Source organism: Saccoglossus kowalevskii, chromosome 14 (assembly GCF_978046115.1).
Source record: "Saccoglossus kowalevskii chromosome 14, keSacKowa6.1, whole genome shotgun sequence".
Taxonomy (NCBI): Eukaryota; Metazoa; Hemichordata; class Enteropneusta; family Harrimaniidae; genus Saccoglossus; species Saccoglossus kowalevskii.
The window spans coordinates 9,303,122-9,327,512 of NC_140654.1; the positions used below are offsets into that span (position 1 = coordinate 9,303,122).

General features: G+C 33.9%; 1 protein-coding gene across 1 annotated transcript in view; it reads right to left on the reverse strand.

Moving 5' to 3' along the window:
- Nucleotides 1-22,973, reverse strand: part of LOC102804895 (uncharacterized) — a 38,235-nt gene extending 15,262 nt beyond the window's left edge. The window contains exons 1-2 of the mRNA XM_085507634.1: nt 22,759-22,973; nt 2,727-2,769 (exon numbers count right to left, since the gene is read on the reverse strand). Of these exons, the coding sequence (XP_085363760.1) occupies nt 2,727-2,769; nt 22,759-22,904 (189 nt within the window). The 5' untranslated portion in view covers nt 22,905-22,973. The remainder of the gene's footprint in view (nt 1-2,726; nt 2,770-22,758) is intronic.
- Between the last annotated feature and the right edge of the window lie 1,418 nt (nt 22,974-24,391).

Sequence of the window (24,391 nt, forward strand, 5' to 3'; positions counted from 1 at the left end):
ATACAATATTCGCTTGTAAACTTGTGTTTCATTGACATGAAATCGCGGCCACGGCGACTAGCTCCGCATAGTTACTTTAGCGCGATACAGCGCCATCAGTGACCGTTTCTGTTTGGATACGTGCGATTTATCGCGCTTATTCGTGATGTCATATTTGCCGGTGTACAAAGACATAATAATTTCCACGCAGAGTATATCGACAAGAATACGATGATAAAAAAAACAGCGAACTATATTTGTTCCTGCTTAGGCTATGATTTGATCAGTTGCCTGAGTATTGGAGAAATTTATTCATGTAAAGTCATCGCATACTGTATTGAATCTAAACTAACGTGAATTTGAGTTGTTTATTTACGCGTAAATGAATTGCAATGACGTCATCAGAGTATACATCTATACATGTAAACCCCCATACGGGGTGCCTTCGGGGGTACTACGCGTATCTCACCGCGAATTGATCAATTATTAACGGTTGTCTTGATAAAGGTGAATGTAAACTCTATATCCCCGATCGATCTGAAGATAATTGCAAATACGAGGCATTCGAAACCTTTGTATTGCATTGATTGATTCAAATAAAGCTTCGACCCACCTTAACCAAGCACATGTCTCTATAATTACCGTCTATCCCTATCTTTGTTTATCCATGTTTTCACTGATTGTGCGCCCATCAAAATCACCACAGAGACATCATTAATTGAGTGCAATGTATCTATTAACCCAATCAATTTCAAACGTAATATACATTATCAACAAATATTGTTATTACCGTCAATTTGTCTACGAGGATCTGGGCAATCAGGTTAATCAATATATGCCGTTTGTCTACAATGTTTTCGTTAGTTGACCTTGCCTGAATACACTGGCTGATAGACTGGCATTCTTAGAAAACTCAGTCATTTGGGTTTGTAATTATATTAAATGTAAAAAGTATCCATATTACGTATCAACTTCGCTAACTAATACGTATAACGAGCATTTTTATCATTCTCGCGATGTTCTACAAATCAGTGCTGATATTAGATTATTCATTGTTTACGTAGACATCGGTAGAAGAAGACTGAAACAGTACTAGTTTAATATAATGATTTCCAGCTGCAAAGCTTTGTGATAATAAATAGTCTTTTATTTTGCTAACATAGATCGTGCTAGTCTATGTGTAATGTAAATTCCTCAAAACAAAATGGCCGCCAGTGGGCCATTTTGAACGCGATCCGAAAAATAAAATGACCTGCATAAAATGACTGTTCGGAGACGTGATTTAAGTGGAGTTTTGGCCATAAAATGGCAGCCATTCGCCAGCTTGAATTAAATCATGAAACAAATTCTTTTGCATGTGTCCACTGCAGTATAATGCATGATAGACTATGATGTGTGTGTGTGTGAATTTAATCGGTCGAAGCATGTGTAATATGGAAGGACGGGTGAACGCACGCACACACACAAACGGAAGCAAAATCTATAAATCCTCGTACTCAGACTACGGCCGATTCGAGACTAAATACCCAAACCAAACTTCACACAATAACAAGTGGTAGAATAGAGAACAAACGACAAACAAACGCACCGCATGGCAGTGATGAAACAGATATATGGAACAGGAACGGAGACTCAATAACTATTTCCAATATAGAGAATAAACGCGAAGTCGAAAACGAATGTGAAAATTAACGTTCTAGTCACAATTCAACAAATGCTGAATGACTGCTTGTTGAGTTTGGGACTTCATGTTCCTGTAATTATTAGATGTTTATTAATTGAAGTCAGTCAGTCAGTCAAGCGATGCGAAAAACGAATAACATTCCAAAGGCACGCCACAACACATGAGTGATAATCGATCGAGGTCTTGTCATTACGGTATAACCGTATGGTAAGTCTACAGTGCTTTAGTGTTTTGCAAAAGGATATTCAAATACCAGCTGAATAAACAGAGAAAGCATATCAGTTTCCATGACTACAGTAAAAGACTTTTGAAGAGTGTATTATCGCCTTTGGCGCTATACATATTAAAGTGATTCAAAGGCGGATCAAATTATGGCTAGGTGTGCACACTTGAAAATGAAAAATGTAATTTATTCTAATAATTTTTCATTTGTATTTAATACATCTCATGTTGAGATGAATATCAATATATTCCCATGTATATGGTCAGAACGTTTGGGGATTTTATTTGACATTTTTTTTTATTAACAATACTTTTCAATACAATTCACCTCGATGTGATGTTAATGTTTTTGCTATGTTGAACAACAATATATTCTTTGAGAGTGTGCGTGATTTTTGATGTAATTACGACAATTCCAGCACTAGTTGGTGAGGTCTTTTTAAATGTATTTTTCCTTTAAAACTGCATTATGATAGATACACAAGTTGGTATATGTCCCGATTTGACCCCCCCCCCCCCGTGAACGTCAAGAACGACATTGATGGCATGTGCTCTGTCAATGTACGTATCAATTCTTTAACATTCAACTTCTACAAATAATGAAATAGAAAAGACATCACGTTGCTTTCGGGTCTTTTCAATGTCTATCAAATATATCCCATTACTACAACATCGGTAATAACAATACGAAATCAAAGGGCAAATCAGCGTTCTGCTATGGTCAACTCGTACACAATGATGACACGCTTAATGATGCTACCTCGGGGGTTCAAGCAAAAACCTTCATCGCTTCAATTAAGAGAATAATAATTGGTCGTCGTCTTGGTAACGTTCTACTCACCATTCCAAAAACTCTCGTGGCTTCAGCATCAATGGCTACAGCTCTGCAATGAATGAAAATGATCTGTGAGTGGAAGAGTCGACTACGATGGCATCTATTAAATTCAATTATTGTGTTGTATAAAAGCTCATGAAACGCAAGTGTGATCATCAGATATACTGATAAAACATAATGGGAAATACTTTGGATTAGAGTCGAATATAGCATAGGTTTGTATTGAACAAATGCAGCCATATATATTGAATAGCGAATCATAGACTGCATCTTAACTACATGAAGAAGAAAACAGTCCAAAATCTAAAATGCAGCAAAGGGAACGACATGTTCATTTTACTCGCTGTTTATATCCTATTCCACTTCAATCAAGGCTCTTAATTAGGATTCGTTTACAATAAAATTCATTCATTCATTCATTCATTCGTTCTATACAGTAACGGTCGTGGTTTATTTTATTAGCTGTCTTGGAAATGAAAAAAAAACATGTGTACGATGGCGTGAACAGACGTTTGAGGGAGTAGAAAAACAGCTTTGGTTGGTATATAAACAAAGTCAAAATAAGGATTCATTAGATGGGATGCACTTTAGATGCACACACGTTTATCTCAATCATAAACCTTTGATCTCAAATACCATACGTATGAATCACATATTACAGACCGCGCTTTACAAAGGGCGTGATATATACATATCGGATATATGTACATATCACAACCGTTGTTCATGTCATGCAATAACTAATGTACACCTAGTGTTGCTAATATCATAGATGTGAAAAGCATTTAGAGGGTGTATATACGTGTATATTCTTCGAATACGCATGCGTATCATCACACTCCATGTGTGTATACATGTGCGATTTATACAATCGTTAACGCGTGCGTAATTTATTGTCTCGCTGTAAACACGTAAGCGTCTCGCCACAACTGCGACGTACTGTATAATGCATTACGTTCCGTTTATTTCGTTTTCCTTGTTTTATATATGTTTATGTCACACACACATGCAGTCCAAGAACAAATATACTCAAATTATCTGGGTGTAATGACCGCATTGACCAGGTTGTAGTTCATATCATGCACTGACGATTACGTCATAACCATATGGTATTTGTCATGTGTGTGGGTAAATGTTTGCCGTCAATACTCGACATTAGTATAGTATCGAATTAATGGCGCACATATGATATCAGTAACAATAAATTATCCATGTGTTTTTAAATTGCATATGTGAATGAATATATAGGAAGAAACGAACAAAGTAACCACCGAAGATATATTTGGAAGAAAAACAGAAATTGGAGAAATTTCACTTTGTCATCATATTACCTTCATTTGAATTATTACCATTATTATAATATATATACATTGTTAATATTTAGCCAATTGCCAGGCTGCCATTAACTGATGCTTTGTCTATAATATCTCGATACAGAAGTGCGCTGTCATTGTTGAGGTGACAGTGTAGTGTTATATATTAAACGATTCCAAGTATATTAAATATATTTTGCATATTTATGAGTGCAACACCCACTGTGGAAATCGTATTATGAATACAATATGGCTACGTTCAATAAAACACAACTATGTTATAAGCACAATGGAGCGTTATTTATTTACTACCAATCTAGATATACTGTATAAAGTAACCCCGTTGTTGGCGCCACCTTCTGTTGATTTATAATTACAATATTCCAGGAAGCAACAATCCCCCCCCCCCAACAAATGCCTAAACCTTCGTACACCACAGAAGCAACTGTTATAACATTGATACATGCCTGGTCATTGATATTGTACTATCCCATGTAGCATTGTTATGCCAATAAAAATAAAACCACTTAGCTACATCTGTTCCATGGTAATAATTATATCTTAGCGATTTCGTCATTTAAACGCAGTTTAATTACCTCCCTACAATATTCCTTTTGGAGGTATATTCCTATTTCGCTAACCAATTTATATACATTAGATAGTATATTTAGTTCTCCGACACATTGAAACTGCACAGTTTACACTCAGTGTTACTAGTCAAACCTACATTCACTTTAACACCTTATTGTCCAGTTCTTGATTCACGTTCGTTCCTCCTAACATAACTGCTCGTCTAACATAATTGCGTTTTAAAACAAGTGTTCATTATATTTAACAGTTTTTATTAAGTTTATTCATTAACATAATAGTTGCCATTTCATACTGTCTCCTGTCGTTTTACGGCCTAAAATGTTAGGCCCTTTTAACACAGTGGATTTACAGCGTTATTCCACAAATAAAAAGGGTGCCAATAGGATTGGATGTATCAATATACTATAAACACAACTACAAAAAGGTCGTACCTTATTTAATACTATTACAAACAATGATGTTATTGTCATTTAAAAAAACAAAACGAAACTATACACAAAGAAATTATAATAATATATATTATATTATAATAACTTAGTTTGGAGATTTTTAATATCTTGTTACTTCATTTAAATAACGTACACCACATTATATTAAATTACCAAATAAATAAATACATTTAGTGTAATTGGATTCACTAACACATTGCTGGACTGACCAAATTTCTGATCAAGCTTATCTATATGTTTAGATACTTTTGGAACTATTAAAGCGGTCAACGTCACGGGACACATCACAAGATGGTCTTCGAAACAGATATTCATTTGCAGCACAAATCAAACGAATGTGAAGTGCTTTACTGCCATTACAAAGGAAAACTTCAACAAAAAGCAAATCATCCAGCATCTACATTATGAAGCCATGAATACAGAAACACAGTTTTCTTTCTACTGAAAGGAAACACATTTGAGATGCGATTCAAGACTCTTTAATTTATTTTATGTGTGAAAATAACATGTTGTTCAACATTTATGATTTATTCATTGTCAACAATTGATAATACACAGTTATTCACAGGAATGATACAATTTTATTCTTAAGTTATTATTACTATTACTATTACGTAACGGTCCCAATAAAAACAAATTATCGACAACCTTAAATGGCAAATGTCATGTGTGAGATGTAGTCTGTGGATTAAACAAAATGGGAATACCATTTTGCTCTCCGCAGTAAGACACTAATTTTAGCAACGTACACATTAAATAACGTAAAAACTCGAAGACTCCTGATATATATATATATATATATATATATGTGCGTAAATATTCTTGAGTTATTCAATGTCGTGGAACTCTGCAAATAAGACCAACCATTCTCTCTGCTTACCTACCCAAGCAAACTTGTAATCCCCCAAATTTATCATGTTCTAAGCTTACGCATTTATAGTCACGATGATACATTGATCAACAAATCATGTAATCATTAACGCCGCCCGACTCACTAAACTCTTAATTACACTTAATACTAAACGTGAAACATCTGTAATTTAATTTAATTTATTTTATTTACTAACAACGATATTAAGGTGAACATTGCACTTGCAAGTTACAGAATATTAAATTGATACCCGACAGCAACCCCTCATTTTGATATATATGATAGTGTTTGCCCCGGTTTTTATTTATAATATTGCATTATATTTAATTCCTTTTGTTTTCAATAAAGTGAAGCTAATAAAGGTTGTTTTTCTGCTGTATGAAATAATTAGATTTATAAATATAAAATGATTCCATCAGTCAGTTGATTGTCACATTATAGGTAATAAATATAATGTTTGGGCGCACAAGTAGAAATAAAATAGTTGGGAAGTATATTTGACTGAGATGTATATATACTGTTAAAAGTTTTGTTGTAGACTAATGGTTTATAATTTGAATAACGAACAATGACACTTGTAACAGTCAAGTGTCAGCTAATGCAATACCTGTATTTCCGAATGAACTACAAAGTTTATTACCTGAATGTTTACAACTGACAAATGTAGAAGCTCCGCTAACGTCATGAGACGTGGGAGAATGAATGATCATATGCATTTTCGCACCTGCGTATTTTTGCCCGATGTAAGCCAAATTCGTTTGATTGGGAGGTTTAACCATAGTACGTTGGTTCATCCTGAGAGGATTAACGTCAAGTCTTTCGCGATGGTAATTACAAGAAGTCTGTATTTTAATCCTGTACATAGAAAATAGGGGTAGTCTCGTATTTTTGGATCACACATGAAAAAAATGTGCCCTACACTAGTTCGAATTAAATACTTCAAAGTTTTCTTGTGTCCAAAGTACAACAAAAATACATTCACAGCAACAAAGGGTTTATTAACTTTATTCAGTTGTATCCCGCCGTTGATTGTATTCAATATAAATGCCAGCTCGTACAATATGACGTTTGTCGTGATTTGTGTGTATGTTCAGTGAAAGTGTGGCTGTATTAGTTCATCTCAGACGACCGAGTTGCAATTTTTTAATGTATTTTCTATACAAAATGTTTTCATTGTACATGCCAATAATGTTAGATCTTGAAATAATGTCAGCCGTGCACTGAGAGACTACATCGGCGTGAAAGTGTGAATTGTCGACAAACACTAGCCAGTGCAAATTTGCATGACATGTATTAGGGGTGCGACCTCTAATGATGAGATACGTGTAAATGATATGCTTGTTTGAAATTTGAATCACCGATGCAAATATGTACATAATATTTGTCTTCCGGTGTGTCATAAAACGGCGAAAAAAAATATTTAATGAACATTAAACGAGTGTAGACATGTTCGAAATACATTTTCTGTTAGCTATGTTATTTGTGCCTTTAACAAATATCATCCATCATCTTATGCAATGTGTATTCTGTCGGGATTGCAGCAGCAGTTCCTCTTCAAAATGAAAATAAGAACTGTGTAAATAACAAATAACATAACATTTACATTATTTTAACATGGATATGGTGATATTTGCTTTGTACGGCAGATTTGTGCTAATATTTGATCAACCTATGGTGGTATATGGATGGTATAATATATCAACCGCATTATAGGGACATTTTTTCTGAAAGGCTTACGACATAATTACTTTACTTTTAAAATCAACTGTTTAATATTTTTTTGTATCAGTGACATGTATTCAGAGAGTTGTGACATGTTTTTGCAATGTTCATGACATCATTGCATAATTTAATTTTAATCCGTTATATAGACATACTTATATATTGATCTTGTTTATTGTCCATTACTGTGTACATCAACAGCTTGCGCATATCATAGATAAATAATAGTCTAGTATACTAATCGTCGGTGCCACCTTTATATTGAATATACTAAATTCATTGACATAACATTTCACATTACATAATGTTTTCTGCTGTTTTACGTCATCAAATTTACTATAAACTGGACTATTTTGTGAATTTGTGATGAAAGAGATAAATATCCCGAGTGTGTACGTAGTACCTTGGCATGTATGCAGTCAAAAATAATCAGACTCAAACGTTCCAATAAAAACAAACTACCGGCCATCCTAAATAAACAGCAAACTACACGCACGCGATGTGTAGCCTGTAGCCATAACACTGGATTAAAAAGATGAATTTGCCAATTTGTCTTGCTCAGTAAGTGACACTTAGAAAAAGAGATCAGATCAGAACGGCGTCTTGTGTCTGCTGCGTAGCTATGGTTTTTTAACTTTACAATCTTTAGTGCTTTTAGCAACATGAATTGCTAATTACGTATCAACTTTAAAGCTCGCAAATCAATCACGTGATATTCACTTGCAGTACATGTATTTTTATAAGAAGTGAAAGAATGACAAAACGCAGTATCATTGTCACGTTGAGTAGCAGATTGTCGCAGGAGAACTGGGTCTTATCCTGAAAAAGAAACACGGTGTAAATGTGGACTAGTCAATTCTTAATGAAGACCAAAGCAAAACTAAATTATCTAATTCACTGAACTCTGCAGACAGGACCATTAATCCACTTACTTAGTCACCCAAATATATCAGTCAAGCTGTTACATAGCTAAACAGATTATGTAACCATTATGTCTAATACTAAACGTGAAACTTCTGTCATTTTTTATTTAACCAGCAAAGTTTTAATGTTTCTAATTAATTGATGATTCTGCTGCATCATGTATTCATTGTATTCAGAAACAAAACATATTCAGAAACAAACAAAACATATTGGATGGTTTGATAGTTTTATCCACAAATACAGATGATTACATTTGTTGAATCAATTTGTTGGTCACGGTAAGTCGATGATGAATCCACCCGCCAGTGTGTTTTAAATCTTTTCCATTATTGAAACGTTTCATTTGTCGGTCGGTACCACGTGCAGCCCTCTTGTATCGGGCGTTATAAATTATAACTATCAGAAATAAAAGCGTTTATGACGTCATAGATTTTTCAATATCACATAGTAATGTAAGCTTCTATTCTAAGTAAATTCATTTCAACAACAAAATTCAAATTTAACTAAATTTAGTTTGGATAGTGGTGATTTACAAAAACAATAATGAATCCTCCACAGCGCCATTATATTGAATTCGAAGAAGGGTCGAGACGCGATAACGTGTTTGCCTTCTCCTCGCACATTGTATCGTGGAGATTCATAATTGTTTAAATAACTGGTCACTGATTGAGATCAATGCACGAATATACATGAATATGTGTGATTCTGCCATGTCATGTATATTGCGTGGACATTGAGAAATCCTGGTTACTTTTCTAAATTTCCAAAGAACGGGATTTCGCTGGTCGTTTGAACGTTTACGCGCAACCGACGCACAAATAGCGTTTATGGCACACTTACCGTGTTGTCAATTTCTCTAGCTACAACAACATGTATATTATTTTTATTATTATAATTAAAATAAAGGACTCCGTACTGCCCATTACTGTGTGACAACATGACTAGGACAAGGTTGTTGTCGAATAAATAATGCGCTCGATTGCGCCTCGTCCATTATCGGACAATCTCCGTCCTTGCCCTGTAAACAATAAAGGTTACCCACAGTGCCTTTGGATAAGGAAAAGGCAAGATAATGTTGTTATAAATCACAACCACCAGAGTTAAACAAATCCAATTTTTGTTGAAATTAATGTACTTGCGAATAAAGGTTTACATTGTCTACGATAACGTAAAACTGTGACGTCGTACAAAAAAACTAGTTCTGATAGTGATGATATATAGCACGCAATAATAGGTAGCATATGGTCCGTCGTTTTCCAAAACATGTATGGTTATTACATTGGAGACACTAAGAGCAAATTATATATTATATATTGAATCTAAAACTATAAAGCAGTTTGTATACAATCTTACAAATCTGTTGCTACGGGGCTGACCATTAATACAAGTAGCCCTTTGCAGTCATCGGATATCGGCAGATGATATCAAGAATTATATAATGATTGCCCGTGTATATGACGACTGGAAATGTTTAGATACTATACGGGAACGGTATAAAAACACAAATTGATACAATGAAAAATGACAGTTATCGAAAAAAAGGTTTAATCTTGTTATTATTATACTTACTGGGTATCATGTTTTTTATCCAACTGAACTTACGAGATGTAAGCAAAGTATACGATATTTTGGATAACGAATAGACTTAACAGACTTTATTGCGTGTTGGCTAATGCACTATTTCCGAAAGAACCACGGAATATTACATCAGAATGTCGACAACTGACAACTGAAACAATCCTCGCGGATAACAGAATGCCGGAAATTAAAAGTCATATATATGTTTTCACCTGCGTATTTTGGCTCTTAAAACAAATACTCCCTTCCCCCGATGTATTTGATTGTATTAACAGATTAAACCATAGTACGGCGATTTATTCTGAAATGATTAACTGCAAGTCTTGTGTGGTCGCAATTACTCCTATACAAGATCCTTTTATTTATACCCAGATGTGGCTAATAGAGGTCGTCTCACATTCTCATATTCCGGATTTGGAACGAATTACTGAGATGCGTATATTTAGCAAACAACACCATCCATAAAACAATGTACACAACATTACCTATTATGTTTGGAATGAATATCATTATTTTGTGAGGGATATATTATCGTTTCTTGTTATTAAATTTTGTGTAACATGCGACAGTTTGTGCTCATAAACATAGAATGACCATATTCTGACAACAGAAGAATTCACAAGCAAATTTACAATTCCGAAAAAACAAAGGGGTCAAACACGACATATTACTGTCTACACAGTCTAGGCAGGGAAACTTGCATAGACCTCTTATAAACTAAGCATGTCCAGGTGATGTCAGGTGTTTCGTAAAGAGTGAGCACACCCTTCCCCGCTGCGGCATCCGCCACATACACACCTTAAGATATACATTTCAGAACCGCTTTTAACTTGTTGGGAATTGAATATAACCATATAACAGTTTAAAGTATCATTTTCTTTTCGATCATCCTCATATCATATTATACTATATTTTCGTAACATGTTCCTAAAAGATTATAAAAATATTCCAATCAATTATTACAGTATTATTTATTCCATTCAATAGTATTAATTACATTGGCATCGCATGTTCTGACAATGTTCATAACATCATTACATAATTTCGTTTATGATCTGTTATAAATACATACTTATAAATACTTATATGTCGATATTGTTTATTCATGTGTTCACCAACAGCTTGTGCATATAATAGATAAATAATAGAAATAACACTGTATCCAATTGGTATCCATGTATTAGCGTGTAAGGAAATATGCAAAATAACTGAGGGCAACAAAGCATTATTAATATGAAAGTAGAATATGCATTGAACAAGTTGTGCGACGAATAACCGTGTGGTAGATATGTGTAACATGATGGAGGTCTTTGAGGTGTGGGTGTCCGGAATTAAAATAAAAGTATATTCAACACACAGAATGTACAGAGAAAAATAATTTGCGGACTGTTAGAAACTGAAAGAATGGTAAAAGTTTGGAGATCACTGCGAATAAAAGTTTTTAGGTCGACTTCGTTGTTATTGGATGACTCCACAGTAACCTTAAAGTAAGCCGTGCGAGACATGTTTTGCATAGAGTTCACTTGCGACTCATGACAATCTGAAGATGCACACAGATATACAGAAAATAAATTACACAAAACAGTAAACAACTGACAATTACATTACAATACTTGGTCATGGCCTGCCCAATGAAAATTAAAATAAATGTTACAGAAGCCAAATAAGGACATACTATTCACAGCTGGATTACGTAATTGGAACATATTGCTGCTGTCACTTTTCCAACAGAAATTATTCAGGAAGAACGCTATGAAAAATTGAGAAATCAAATTTCCTGTCTTCAATTTTGGCAGCCAAAGTGCTTCCAGCGGGAGCAAATGTGTCTTTACAACAAAATTGTATGAAACGTTAAAAAACGCATTACGACATTTATTTGACACAAACAAAATGACGTAACCATGTGACGTATGGCAGTGCGTGAAACAGTCATAATGTGGAAAACATATGCAGTGGATAACGAGACATTTAATAACAACAGCGAAATAGAATAGTAACAATCACAGTCAACTTTCGCTGTCACAAGGTTTGCCAAGAAAAAATAATCTCAAGTCCTATAGCGGAGCAATTTCCCACGTTGTCAAGTCAACCGTGTGTGTGAAGATGTTGTATACGTATACACCTATACAAATGTACATTCGCGTAGCCGGCTCTACAATTGGTTAACATTCAATTAACACAAAATATAAAACTATATTATTTAAAATACACTAATAGTATGACATACAATAGAAATATATGTTTTGTTACTATGTTTAATTATTATTACTTTTCTGAAAAAAATACAAAAATACCGAATTACGATTCCATGCGTAAACCGCTCATTTCAGTTTAGAGGACAGGATATATCAGGCCAGAATAGTAAACAGATTCTGTTTCCCGGATACAGTTCAGTTCAACGAACTAGACAGTTATTAAATTAGGGTTAATAATACTTTAAGCACAAAACCACGACGGCTTAAGTACATCCGATTGTGTTGGGTTGTTTGCCATCCACACGCAATTCACAATAATGTTAGTCTAAGACGTGGGATGAGAACGCTACACGACATTATCGGCGTAATATTATTATGTCAACACAATTAAAGTAACTGACCTCAAAATTCAAAATGTAATTTGCCATTCCCTCCAATCTTACCCTCTTTCATATTCGGATATAATTAAAACAGGTCTTTCAATACATTCAGAAATACAATTTGTTAAATGTTCCCGGATGTAAGAACAAAGACAATAGCAACACATAAATATATAATATACACGCCCTAATATTTACTATAAAATGAATGCAGTCAGGCGTGAAACTAAATTAAAAACAGCCAATCACTCACAGTTATGTATCTTTCCAACTTTATTTTTAATCAACATTTTTTTCTTTTTTGTCACCGATGTTGAAACAATTGGGCATAAGACTGACAAATAATATTCTAATACATATTTCGTTGCCATACTCTCCTCGGGGTTCGGCATACACGCATCTATAATATATAATGCGGCACAGGGGACAGGCATTCACAGAAGTATCATACCTATGCAGGGTTTTGCACAGCCCTACAGGCATTTTCAAAATCACGCAGTATTTTGAATGTATTCTAACAAAACGATAGATAGTCCAAAAAATCAGTTATTCTTTATTCATATTCAAAGTATTTGTGCTATTCCTAGAATGACATATCACGATTTTTCTGATTCTAATCATTGAAACGACATCTTTTTTCGATTGAGCTCCTTCACAGGCGGACCTTATTGTTTGATGAACGATTGAGCACAGGAATACTTTACACATTTTTGAAAATATTTTGAACATTTATTTAAAATTTTCTGTCTGTGAAACTGTCAGAATTCTTTTATGGACGGAACAAGTATAAAATTGTATCCAAATCTGGCAAAGCTCATTGTTTCAATAGATAAATTTGCATATTTGATTACCTCGAAATGAATAACTATTCATCTTTTTTACTAAACCGTGATAGTTCAGTTTTGGTTATTCTGTGTACACAATACATTAATTTACATATTGGTATTCAACTTTGACTATACATTTTTTGAACTATGACCTAAAATGTTAAATTTAATGAATTAATATACATATTAAAATTTGAATCATAATCCTGCAATTTGTTATACTTAAAATGTTATATTTTGAAATGAAATGAATGAAACTATCTTATGGTTTTCACAAGATCAGTAATTATGGTTTGCAAATTATTTTGTATCGCACATTATTGTTAAATTACCACTTGATCATATTTTTGGATGGGTGAATTATATGCCACTTCTAGTTTCAATATCTAATTTTCAAAGAAGTTGAATTCAATTTCACGATAAATATAATTTTTCTAATAGAGTTTACGTCATGTAGATTTGTAGTAAATTTAAAAGACAATATTTCTTTTCGATTCTTTTTTTCGAATTTATCATAGAATATTTATGCCACAAACAATCGTATTCCACTAGAATACACAGCAGTTCTTATGCAAACTGATTGTATTCGCTCTCCGTTTACTCAAAGAAACGTCTTTGGCAGGTCAATGGATGTAGCATATTGAGAAAAAATCACACGAAGAAACAATGGAAAAATATATAATATATGCACAATGATACATCAACGACTTGGTGTAGACATTATGGTTCTGTGAATGGGTTAAAAACCATTCCTTATCTGTGTTTAATATGGTGACGGGAACTGATTTTAAGACAACATTCTAACATTCTGCACTGGCGGATCCAGAAATTCGGTAAGGGGGCGCTCTCCTATTGAGCGCGCATCCCCCTAAATCCGCGCGTGTTCTGTTGCCAAGACAAAAGTGCACTTAAAAATAAAATATTATTACCAACAAGTATAATGTGAGAGCAGTTTTCATAAACTAGCAAATATCATTATCCCTATATTTCTGAAAAATAGATTTTACAAATAATACATGGCAACAAAATCTAACTTATTTGTGGCAAGAAACGTTTTTGACTTGCACAATCTAATTTTAGTAAAATGAAAAAAATAAGTATATACTTCTAACGGACACGTTAGACATACATAAATAATGACTTGTGGAGATAAACACTTAGTAACATGGGACTATTCTTGTAGCATGTTTAGCATAACATAACATCGTTGTGTTATCATTTTAGAAAATCTAATGTTGCAGTATTCACAAAGAATGATTATATTCTTCTGTTTATAAATTCACGAAGACTGATTATATTCCACACGTTTATAAACTGGTTCAATAGAGGTCGAATACATGAACACGCATGAAAAAGAAATTCTGGTGAAATTGTGTGACTAGATTCAATGGAACTAATTCTCGAAATATATTATTTTGGTATAGATTGAATGTAATTGAAGATTCATCTTTTTAGCAAAGTAAAACACTAGAAACTTGTCTGAATATGATTATTTCACAGTGCACAGACTTGTAAATGACACAAGTAAGCTGTATATACATAGTTCATATGGGATTGCATTCGGTTTTACACTACACAGAATAAAAACAAGTAACGATGTCAATTATCTATCTCTGACTAACAATAGGACATGTACGTCGCTACGCACTGTGTTTACGTGACCCCTGTATATATCAATATCATATACTGTCAATTTTTTTTTATTAATTTTTTTTTCGGGAAATTCTGGCACTTGGAATATTAGATATGTATAACGACAACGATTGTGCCTTTTACTATTTCAGCAAGCATTAAGACATGTTCGCCAGGCACCAGTCATCCAACACGAATAATATATAACACAAATTCAAATTTATATGCGTATTATTATGTTTTGTCTTCATAGTGATTTTAATTAAAAAAATATAATAAATCACCAGCAGTTACTCGGGCAAATAACATCGATTAAAATATTCCTGGAGAACTGGCTGATCCCTATGTACAATAGGATATTAGACTGAAACACTGTCAAAATTAAGATGTTTGGACAGCTAAACCATATTGAAAACCTATTGAGACGGTCATACATACATTTTTTTATTTGAGTGTCTAAGGCAATTCACATTTAAGGCAATGTACACTATATATTGTCGTCGTAATACTATTTTGTATTATATTGGATAGAAGTTGTACGCAGACGAGAAACAGGAGTTGAATTCATTGTAGTCTAATTGAGCGTAATGATATATATTAAGTTATTTCCATTATATCTTCATAGAATATGAAATATGATACAATGTCTAACACACATGTCTGGCAATGCTTCCTAAGTTATTGAAAGGATCTACATTAATTATATGGTCATTATGTTCATCGCAGTAGAAATTCATATTACCGGCATAGTGTGGTTAACATGCCTAAAGAGTTTTTTCAAACAAAATATATAGACAATATTTGTTCATGCCACATTCTGCTAACATGTATATCGTGGCAAAAATTCATAGTGACAATTTGGCTTTTACAACCAATAAGAACAGGTTGATGCTCACTGACAGACGCATGGGACACGGATTTACACAAGACCAAAAACTAACATCTGGATATATTCATTTGTTCTGTATTGTAATCATATATTTACCGGCAAGACAAGTGGTAATAAGTGGTAACGTTGAGAAAGAGTTATGAATTATTTTAATTAGCTATATTTTGATTAATAATTGAACATGTGCCTACTTTTGTTTGTATTCATTAAATTATTAATCATTAAATTAATAAATTATTAAATCATTAATGAAAGATTACAAGTACCGGAGTATGATGTATGTTGCTACGTACTGTGTTTACGTGGCCCCCGTATATATCAATATCATTTATTGACAACAACAAAATATTTTAATGATAACGATGTGTTTTGCTTTTCAGCAAAATTAGACACTAAATTGATTGATAATACTTGCTTCATTGGATCAAATGTGATCTCATTTACACTTGAGTAAATATGTTTAAGATGTATAAACATGGTTAAAGAAAATAGTTGAAATAATCGAAAGCATTAGGAAATATTCCGTGTGAACAAACAATTCTATTCATCATTTGCTTTTTGTGTAACGGTTATTTTAATGTATACAGAGTCATTTATTAAAATTGCATTGAAATGTTATGGAGATGTTGAAAAAAAAACTTAGCTATAAATAACATATAAATACCATTCTGATTCTATGTTTATCCTGATATTATACATTTACGGTGATTTATGAAGTAGTTATTAAATAATTATTTGCTGATAGAGATATCTCTAAGACATGTGTCAATTTCCCACTTTAATTATTAAATTTTACGACATTTGAATAAAGAATTTCAATTTGAGCGTGATTATTTATTCACTAATGTGAGGTACGAATGTTAATATCCTTTATACTGATAATTCTGATTAACGTTGTGTAAACAATATTATTACTACACACACACACACACATATATATATATATATATATATATATATATATATATATATATATATATATATATATATATATATATATATATATATATATATATATATATATATATATATATATATATATATATATATATATATATATATATATATATATATATATATATATATATATATATATATATATATAAACCAGTCTTTGTTTCAATTATCTTGACGCATGGAAGGTATAGATAAGCTTGAACAAAACATATAAAAAATGATACAACGTCGTCATCAAAATTATTCGGCTATTGCTAGTAGTTTTCATTTGTTTAATAATATTTAGATTTGGAAATAAGTAGGAAATAAGCAATAGTAAAGATATTATCAAGAACATTTGAGAGATAGTTTCCGAAGCTGATGGAATCACTTACTATGTTTTACCGTTCACCAATGACTACAACATATCAGATGTCCCATTGAAACTGACGCTATTGATTTATTGAGTTTACTTAGAAAAATGTTATTTGATTGATCAAGAGTACACACATGACGCCACGAATCGTCTAGAAGTTGTGTAACATGTTAGTCAGTAATGTATTTTTATTGAACACAGCCAAGTGGAGATACTAGTATTGGATCTTTGCGAGGCCACGAAATTGTGGATTTAGTGGTCAAGGATCATTCAAATCTATGACATAGTGTTTTATCCAATAATAGTTGTCTTGTATTACTTTCAAAATATTGCGTAGTTCACCAATACGTGCACGCACAGCACCACATGCATTCATACCAACATGTGTACGTACATCAGTGCAACACAATGTGTTGAGTTTCATATCTGATATTTTCTTAGTATCCCCAGATATTTTCTTATTATTATACATCGGTCATCGTAACGCCATAGTTTACAGTGTGCCATAATTTTGCGGTGTTTTACGGGGTATATTCATCCTACCATATTAGGAAATGCGTAAGCGTCCTCTAATAATAAAAACAAACATGGCTGCCACCAGAGTTTGACCGGACTCCACACAAAGAAGTTCTCTGATTCTGTTCTAAACATTTTGGATTTCGGCTTTCCCAATGGTTTATCCTTGGAGGGAAAAGATGTATTATAATAAGGTTATTACGAGGATACCTCAATGTACGCACTCAGACAGTACGCCGCGCAACGACATCCACTGCGCGTCGGTCGATACTTTAGCTGTACTGTCTTTGTGCATACTTTGAGGTATCCTCGTAATACCCTCATAGTATAATATGCATATATCTTGAGAAATATTCCAGTGACTGCCTACGAACGAGGATGAACAAAATACCGGATGGGGTGGCGTACTCGAACAATACAACGTCCCATTAAAACTGAAACTGTTGATTTATTGAGTTTACTTTATTGTGTGTTTTTTTTATTTTTTGTTCAAGGACATTTAAAATCGTTAAAGATACCCATATGGTGTTTCCAATCTTATGGAAGTTACGTGACATGTTAATCATTAATTTAATCTGATGTTTTTTCATTGAACACGATCAGCATGTGTACTTACACCAGTACAATACAATTTGTTTAATTTCCATATCTGATATCCTGTTGTAATATACATATATCTAGCGGAATATTCCAGTGACTATCTACGAACGAAGATGAACAGTGAACAAAATACCGGATGAAACCTGCATCTGGTCTATTAAAGCGATTATGTTTTCATAGCAATCATTGCTTGGTGACATGATATGAGCAAATGGTATTAATTTAATTTAGGAACTGTTTTTCTAGTTGGGAATCCCCTAGTGGCATCTCTTTTCAAGTATGGAGGATAGCACACTATTTGTAAATCGTTGGTATTAAATAAGGACAATGTTATTGAACATTTATTGGATAACTAAATTAGGGCAATATCTTTCACTTTTCAGAATGCCGATTCATGTAATAGAAAGCGTTTCGTCTTGAGTGCTCCAGTGGTGACTATCAGTGGGACAGTATTAAAAACGATAATATTATCTTTGTTTTCAAATTAAATGTGTTGATGCATACATTTTAGATAACGTCAGAATTATTTTTGTACAGTTTGAAATAATGTCGCTGTTGGAGTGTAGGATATAAACCTGCTCGTACAGAAGTACATGCCAAGTAATTAAAAGCCGTGATTACAGGATCTTACTAAATATGAAACTGGTCATAGCCATTGCACTTTGTTCAGAGTGTGAGGTGGATTGATGTGTTGCGAGTTTCTGTCGAAGATATGTTGTAAGTCTCTATCAGCGATGCGAATCTCTGTACAAGATGTGTTGTGAATTTCTGTCCGCAATGTACTGTGATTCTCTTTTAGAGATGCGTTGTTAATCCCTGACAGCGCTATGCCTTGTGAATCAGCAATGAAGCGATGTGTTGTGAACATCTGCCGGCGTTATGTTGTGAATTTCAGAAAGAGTATCTGGCTGCACAAATCCCTTGCAAAAAACGTCGTTACTGTCTATTGTAGTTTGTGTTCACTCTTTTTTTTTTATTCCAAACGAAGGTTTAACGGGAATATCAATAACACATATACAACAATACCACAGTATTAGTCCACAGATTTGCATATTTATATAATCCATCAAATTAAAAAACGGTAATCAACTTAGAGGGACTGGTTGCTCCATTCATTCCTTTCGTTTGTGTGTTTTCAAAGGCATAGAATGAGTGCAGCGTTCGTGGACATATGTTGGGAAAAGCAGATAAAAGCGTCAATCAATGGCGCAGTGATTGTTAACGTGAATTGCATGCCAGGCGTCTTATCAAAATAAAAATGTGTCAGAGAGAAATAGGTCAAATTAAATTCTTGAATAGATACATGACACATCGACAAATCTGTCTATTCAATAAATAACTTCCAATGCCTTGCGTTTGCAATAATTTGAATAGCTCCGACTTTTTAACGTTATTTCATCTTGATTTCAGGGCGGCGTATTTTAACCATTTTGACAATGAGGAATGACCCACAGCGCCGTGTTATACGACGAATCAATTCCATCAAGCGAACGCAGAATCGTGGCACTGTTGGAGTTTATTATTGTTATAGGATATGTTATCAGCATGTGTTACGTATTTAATCCGCGGTAATATTGCCTATTTTGACTTGTTTTACGCCAAAAAAGCATGACTGATGTGTAGCCCAGAGCGCCGTATCGCTATAGGCACAAACACGTAGACGACACACTTAGTTGATTGTATAAGAATGTTCAAAGTTTATGCACGTTTTGTTTTTACGTAACACACCTCGATACACTATAGCTAAACGATTTGCTGTTACCGAATTTAAAGTTAAACAGCTTTGCAGATCTGGGTCAATGAAACGATAGAATAACACTCCACCGTGTGATAGTGCGTAGCTGTGAAGTATAACCCAAGGACACGTAACTATAGAAATGATATGTTCAAATACTATTATTATTATTATTATTATTAATAAAATTATTTGTGCATACATACTCATCAACATGGCTTATAAAATTCAATAAATTCAGTGTTGTTATTGACTTTGCTACAGTGTCAAGAAAAATTATACTTTACTACAAATTATGTATTCCTATGCCAAGCACGACGTGCATTTCTCTTTCAATGTGCGTGTGCGCAACAAAGGCATTCCCTTCATCATTATAAATATTAATAAATTTCAATGGCATATGAATTAAACTAGCCAATCAACGAGCACAGTGTACCACAACCTCATTTTAAAACGTTCTTAGATTAATCAATCCGCCAATAGAGACCTCTCGTTCAGGTAGACGCTTGTGACGTTTGTGAACAACGACACGTCTGCGCATGCACAGGTGACGACTCCACCGCTTTAATATAGCTGTGTCTTCTTTATGTAACGTACAAAACACAACTCACTATTTACTAGTACGTTGCAATATCGTCACGAGACCGCAAATAGCCAATTAGGCGACATTTTATGAGACCCATATCGAACAGGGAACGTCACAATGGACACCACCCGTTAAATGTTATTTACAAAGTAACACAACTGGGGCAACGAGTAAAGTCCTCACAATGAAAATAAATGATGTGAGTGCGTGCTTTCCCCGAACATGAACATTGTGAAAACTGACCCAGTCGATGTTACTACTGTCATGTTAGCCTGCCATTTAAAACCCGGATATTTTACAATGTAATCCCGCTCTAAAATCCTTGATTATTCTGGTATTTTATTTATTGGAAAGCTTTTCATCTTGTGCAAAATGACGTATTGGAAATATAAATAGAATATGTGTCATCGAGCATTGACATTAGTTCTAAGTCTAGTGCGTACTAGTGATGTATATTATGGGTTGTTGCTAAAATGTAACTAGGATGGGGTATGCGCAGAACGCATACAATTATAACCAAAGACATCAATCAGCTAACTTGAAGAAAAATGTTCCGAGTACAATACAGTTGTTTATATAGAGTGCAATCAAAGATGTTATCTGCTGGCCATGTTGAACACTACCAACTAGTATTGATAACCATGTTATACCAGGAAATACGATAAAGATTCTCATTTTACCTGAAATATCAACAATTGGTCACCATGGGAACAGCGTTTTTTTTGTCAGATATGCAATGTTCAGACACCAGAGACGACAATGTCACACATAAAGGAATTCGCTAACATTGAAGCTAGAATGGCAACAACAACCACATTCATATTTGTATGAAGCAGAAGGATGTTTATTTAAGATCCGGGGCTCATAATATCGAGTGAACCACACTTGTACGGGTTAAAATCAACAGTAATTATTCATTTATTTATTTCACGACACTCCGCTTTGTCACTGTTTTCTAAGGCTTATAAAATTTACGAGTTGAAGTATAGAACTATACTACAATGGTTCACATCAGATAATAAAATATACCAATAAATGATGCCTGCTTTTAATGATCTATCTATCCTTAGATACAAATAGAGTAAGTTTCCACCGCGATACAGAAAATCTAGAAATATGATACAATTGATAAATGGACGGTACAAGCTGACGTATTTACCGTGGTGTAAACATCCAAATTAATCAGGACTTAGTACGCAGTGTGTATGATATGGATTGATTACTAAAAGATACATGTGTCAGGGGGAGTTCGAGATGACCCAACGACCTTTGACCTATCGTTGAAGGCATTAATTGAGTGTTGACTCTACTTCGTAACATCCAAGAAAGATGATGCTGGCGTAATGGAAATTATTAACATGATCTACCCCAGTCACTCACACGAATTATATGTTAATTTATTAACATACACACAAAACACTAATTTACTCTTCCTCATCATTATTTACAAAAAAAATAAAAACAAAAAATGTTTTTTGCCAAACAATGTGAAGATAAAGTAAAATCCCACCATTTACGCGTGTATAGGATCAAACCAATAATTACCTCCATGATCAAACTTAATCAGTAATAGAATAGGTGAACGAACGTTAAGTTGTTTTAGAAATCATCGCATGAATGAATGGCAACAGCGCTATTGTAAAATAACGTTTCGGAATCTAAAAATAACTTTTGCATAGTCGCACACTGCATATAATATTCACTATATATATATATAAATAAATAAATGATTGAATAAAAAAATCTCCCAAAGATGGGAACAAATACGACGCAATATTAATATTCACCTACGCGAACCGATCCCTGAAATACCATAATTGTGTTAGCGTGGTCTGCCTTTGTGCATGGAGTGTGAATAAAAACGGCCACACATAATGCATTACGGCGATGTTTAGTATTGAATAAATGATTTAAATACCTTGGACCAAGGTTATAAACTTCCAAATCTCTCTCAAAAACTTTCACTTCCAGACCATAATTCCCCAGCAAATTGGCAGTAACTGCGCCGACAGGCCCTAGTCCGATAATGATAACATCACAGTCACAACGGCTAACCATTGCCATTCGACGCGGTCCTAACACCAGTAGAAATACGTCAGTTCTCCGTAATGGGTATGCACGTTATTTCTGGCACAGCTAATCCAACAGTATCTCGACTATATAACAACCCCTGTTGGTGTGTTGACAATATCGGGAATCGACAGCATACATACGAGGGCGCCTCACACAAGTGGACGTACACGGCGTTGCGCTACACCGTACGGGTCCGCGATTCGTTTCGCTAGTAGTCGTAGTCAGTATTTCATATCACTATCTAATCGCGAGCGTTCGTCTTCGTACGATTTAAATCCCGAACTGATGTAATAACTGAAGCCGAAATTATATATCGTAAGGTAAGTGCATATGCACCACTGAATTGGAGTAGTAACTGCGGTGGAACATGGTACAACGGACAGTTGATTCCGTTGACGCAGGCTTTCAGCCTTGGTATATTGGGCGAATCCATTCAACTCCGGGGAGATTCGACGTTAAACACAAACGAAGTATTCATAAAATGACTGATACTTATTATCTGGAGAAATGTTTAGAAAGAAATTGAAAACATAGGTAGAATTTATATTATGTTGAACTCAAAAGCGTGTATCTAGAACGTGACATCTTGTTTATTATTATGCTGCTCGCACACTCTCGTGGTGAAATAGCTTTGTGGATATCTTGCGGCAAGTTTTACTGGAACGGAAATACGTGATGTGTCATGCAAGTGATGTGCATGTATTTGAGAGTTCGTAGAACGTCGACGTCTTGTCCACTTTCTCTGTTTCCTTATATCGGTTGGCGGCGCCATTCATACGTCTCCTGTACTCTATATACTCTATGAGAATAAATACTAATACTAATGTAACGTCCGTGACTGTGCCCTGGTAACCCAGTGCCTTTGAACGCCAAACTCATTTGTATTACTCAAAAAATACACGTAATAAGTTTATAGAAAAAATTACATTTGCGAAACAATCTTGTATATATTGGCAATACAAGTTGAGGTAAAGTCGTGTTTTACTGGGCTTGACCGATATAACACCTTATTTGGTAAATGATAAATAATTGGTAACTCATGAAATTTATGAAATTTATATGTGTTGATAAATTTAAAGTGAAATCTCCCTTTTCATCTTCTCTGTATTTCTTTTGTTATGCCGTTACTAATCAGTGAAAACAGCGTGAAACGTAATGATATTTTGAAACGGGCTTTTTAACTTTAAAGTTGAACAGAGTGAATTATTTTATTAATTGTCTACAGAACACCCAATAATACAGATAAAGCTTATCGTGAAAACCGAACAAACAAGTTATTGAAAGAAAATTTTTATCGAATTAACAGAATAACTCATAGTAAATAATGTTTCCGGAAATAGTAAAATATTAATTTGTCGATAAGAGCAAGCTTCACAATGAACGTGAAAGAAACAAACACGTTTTGTGTTTTGTGTACATAATCAATTCTGAGCATTGTGTGTTCATATAACTTGCAGCTGATATTGACATTTTAACAT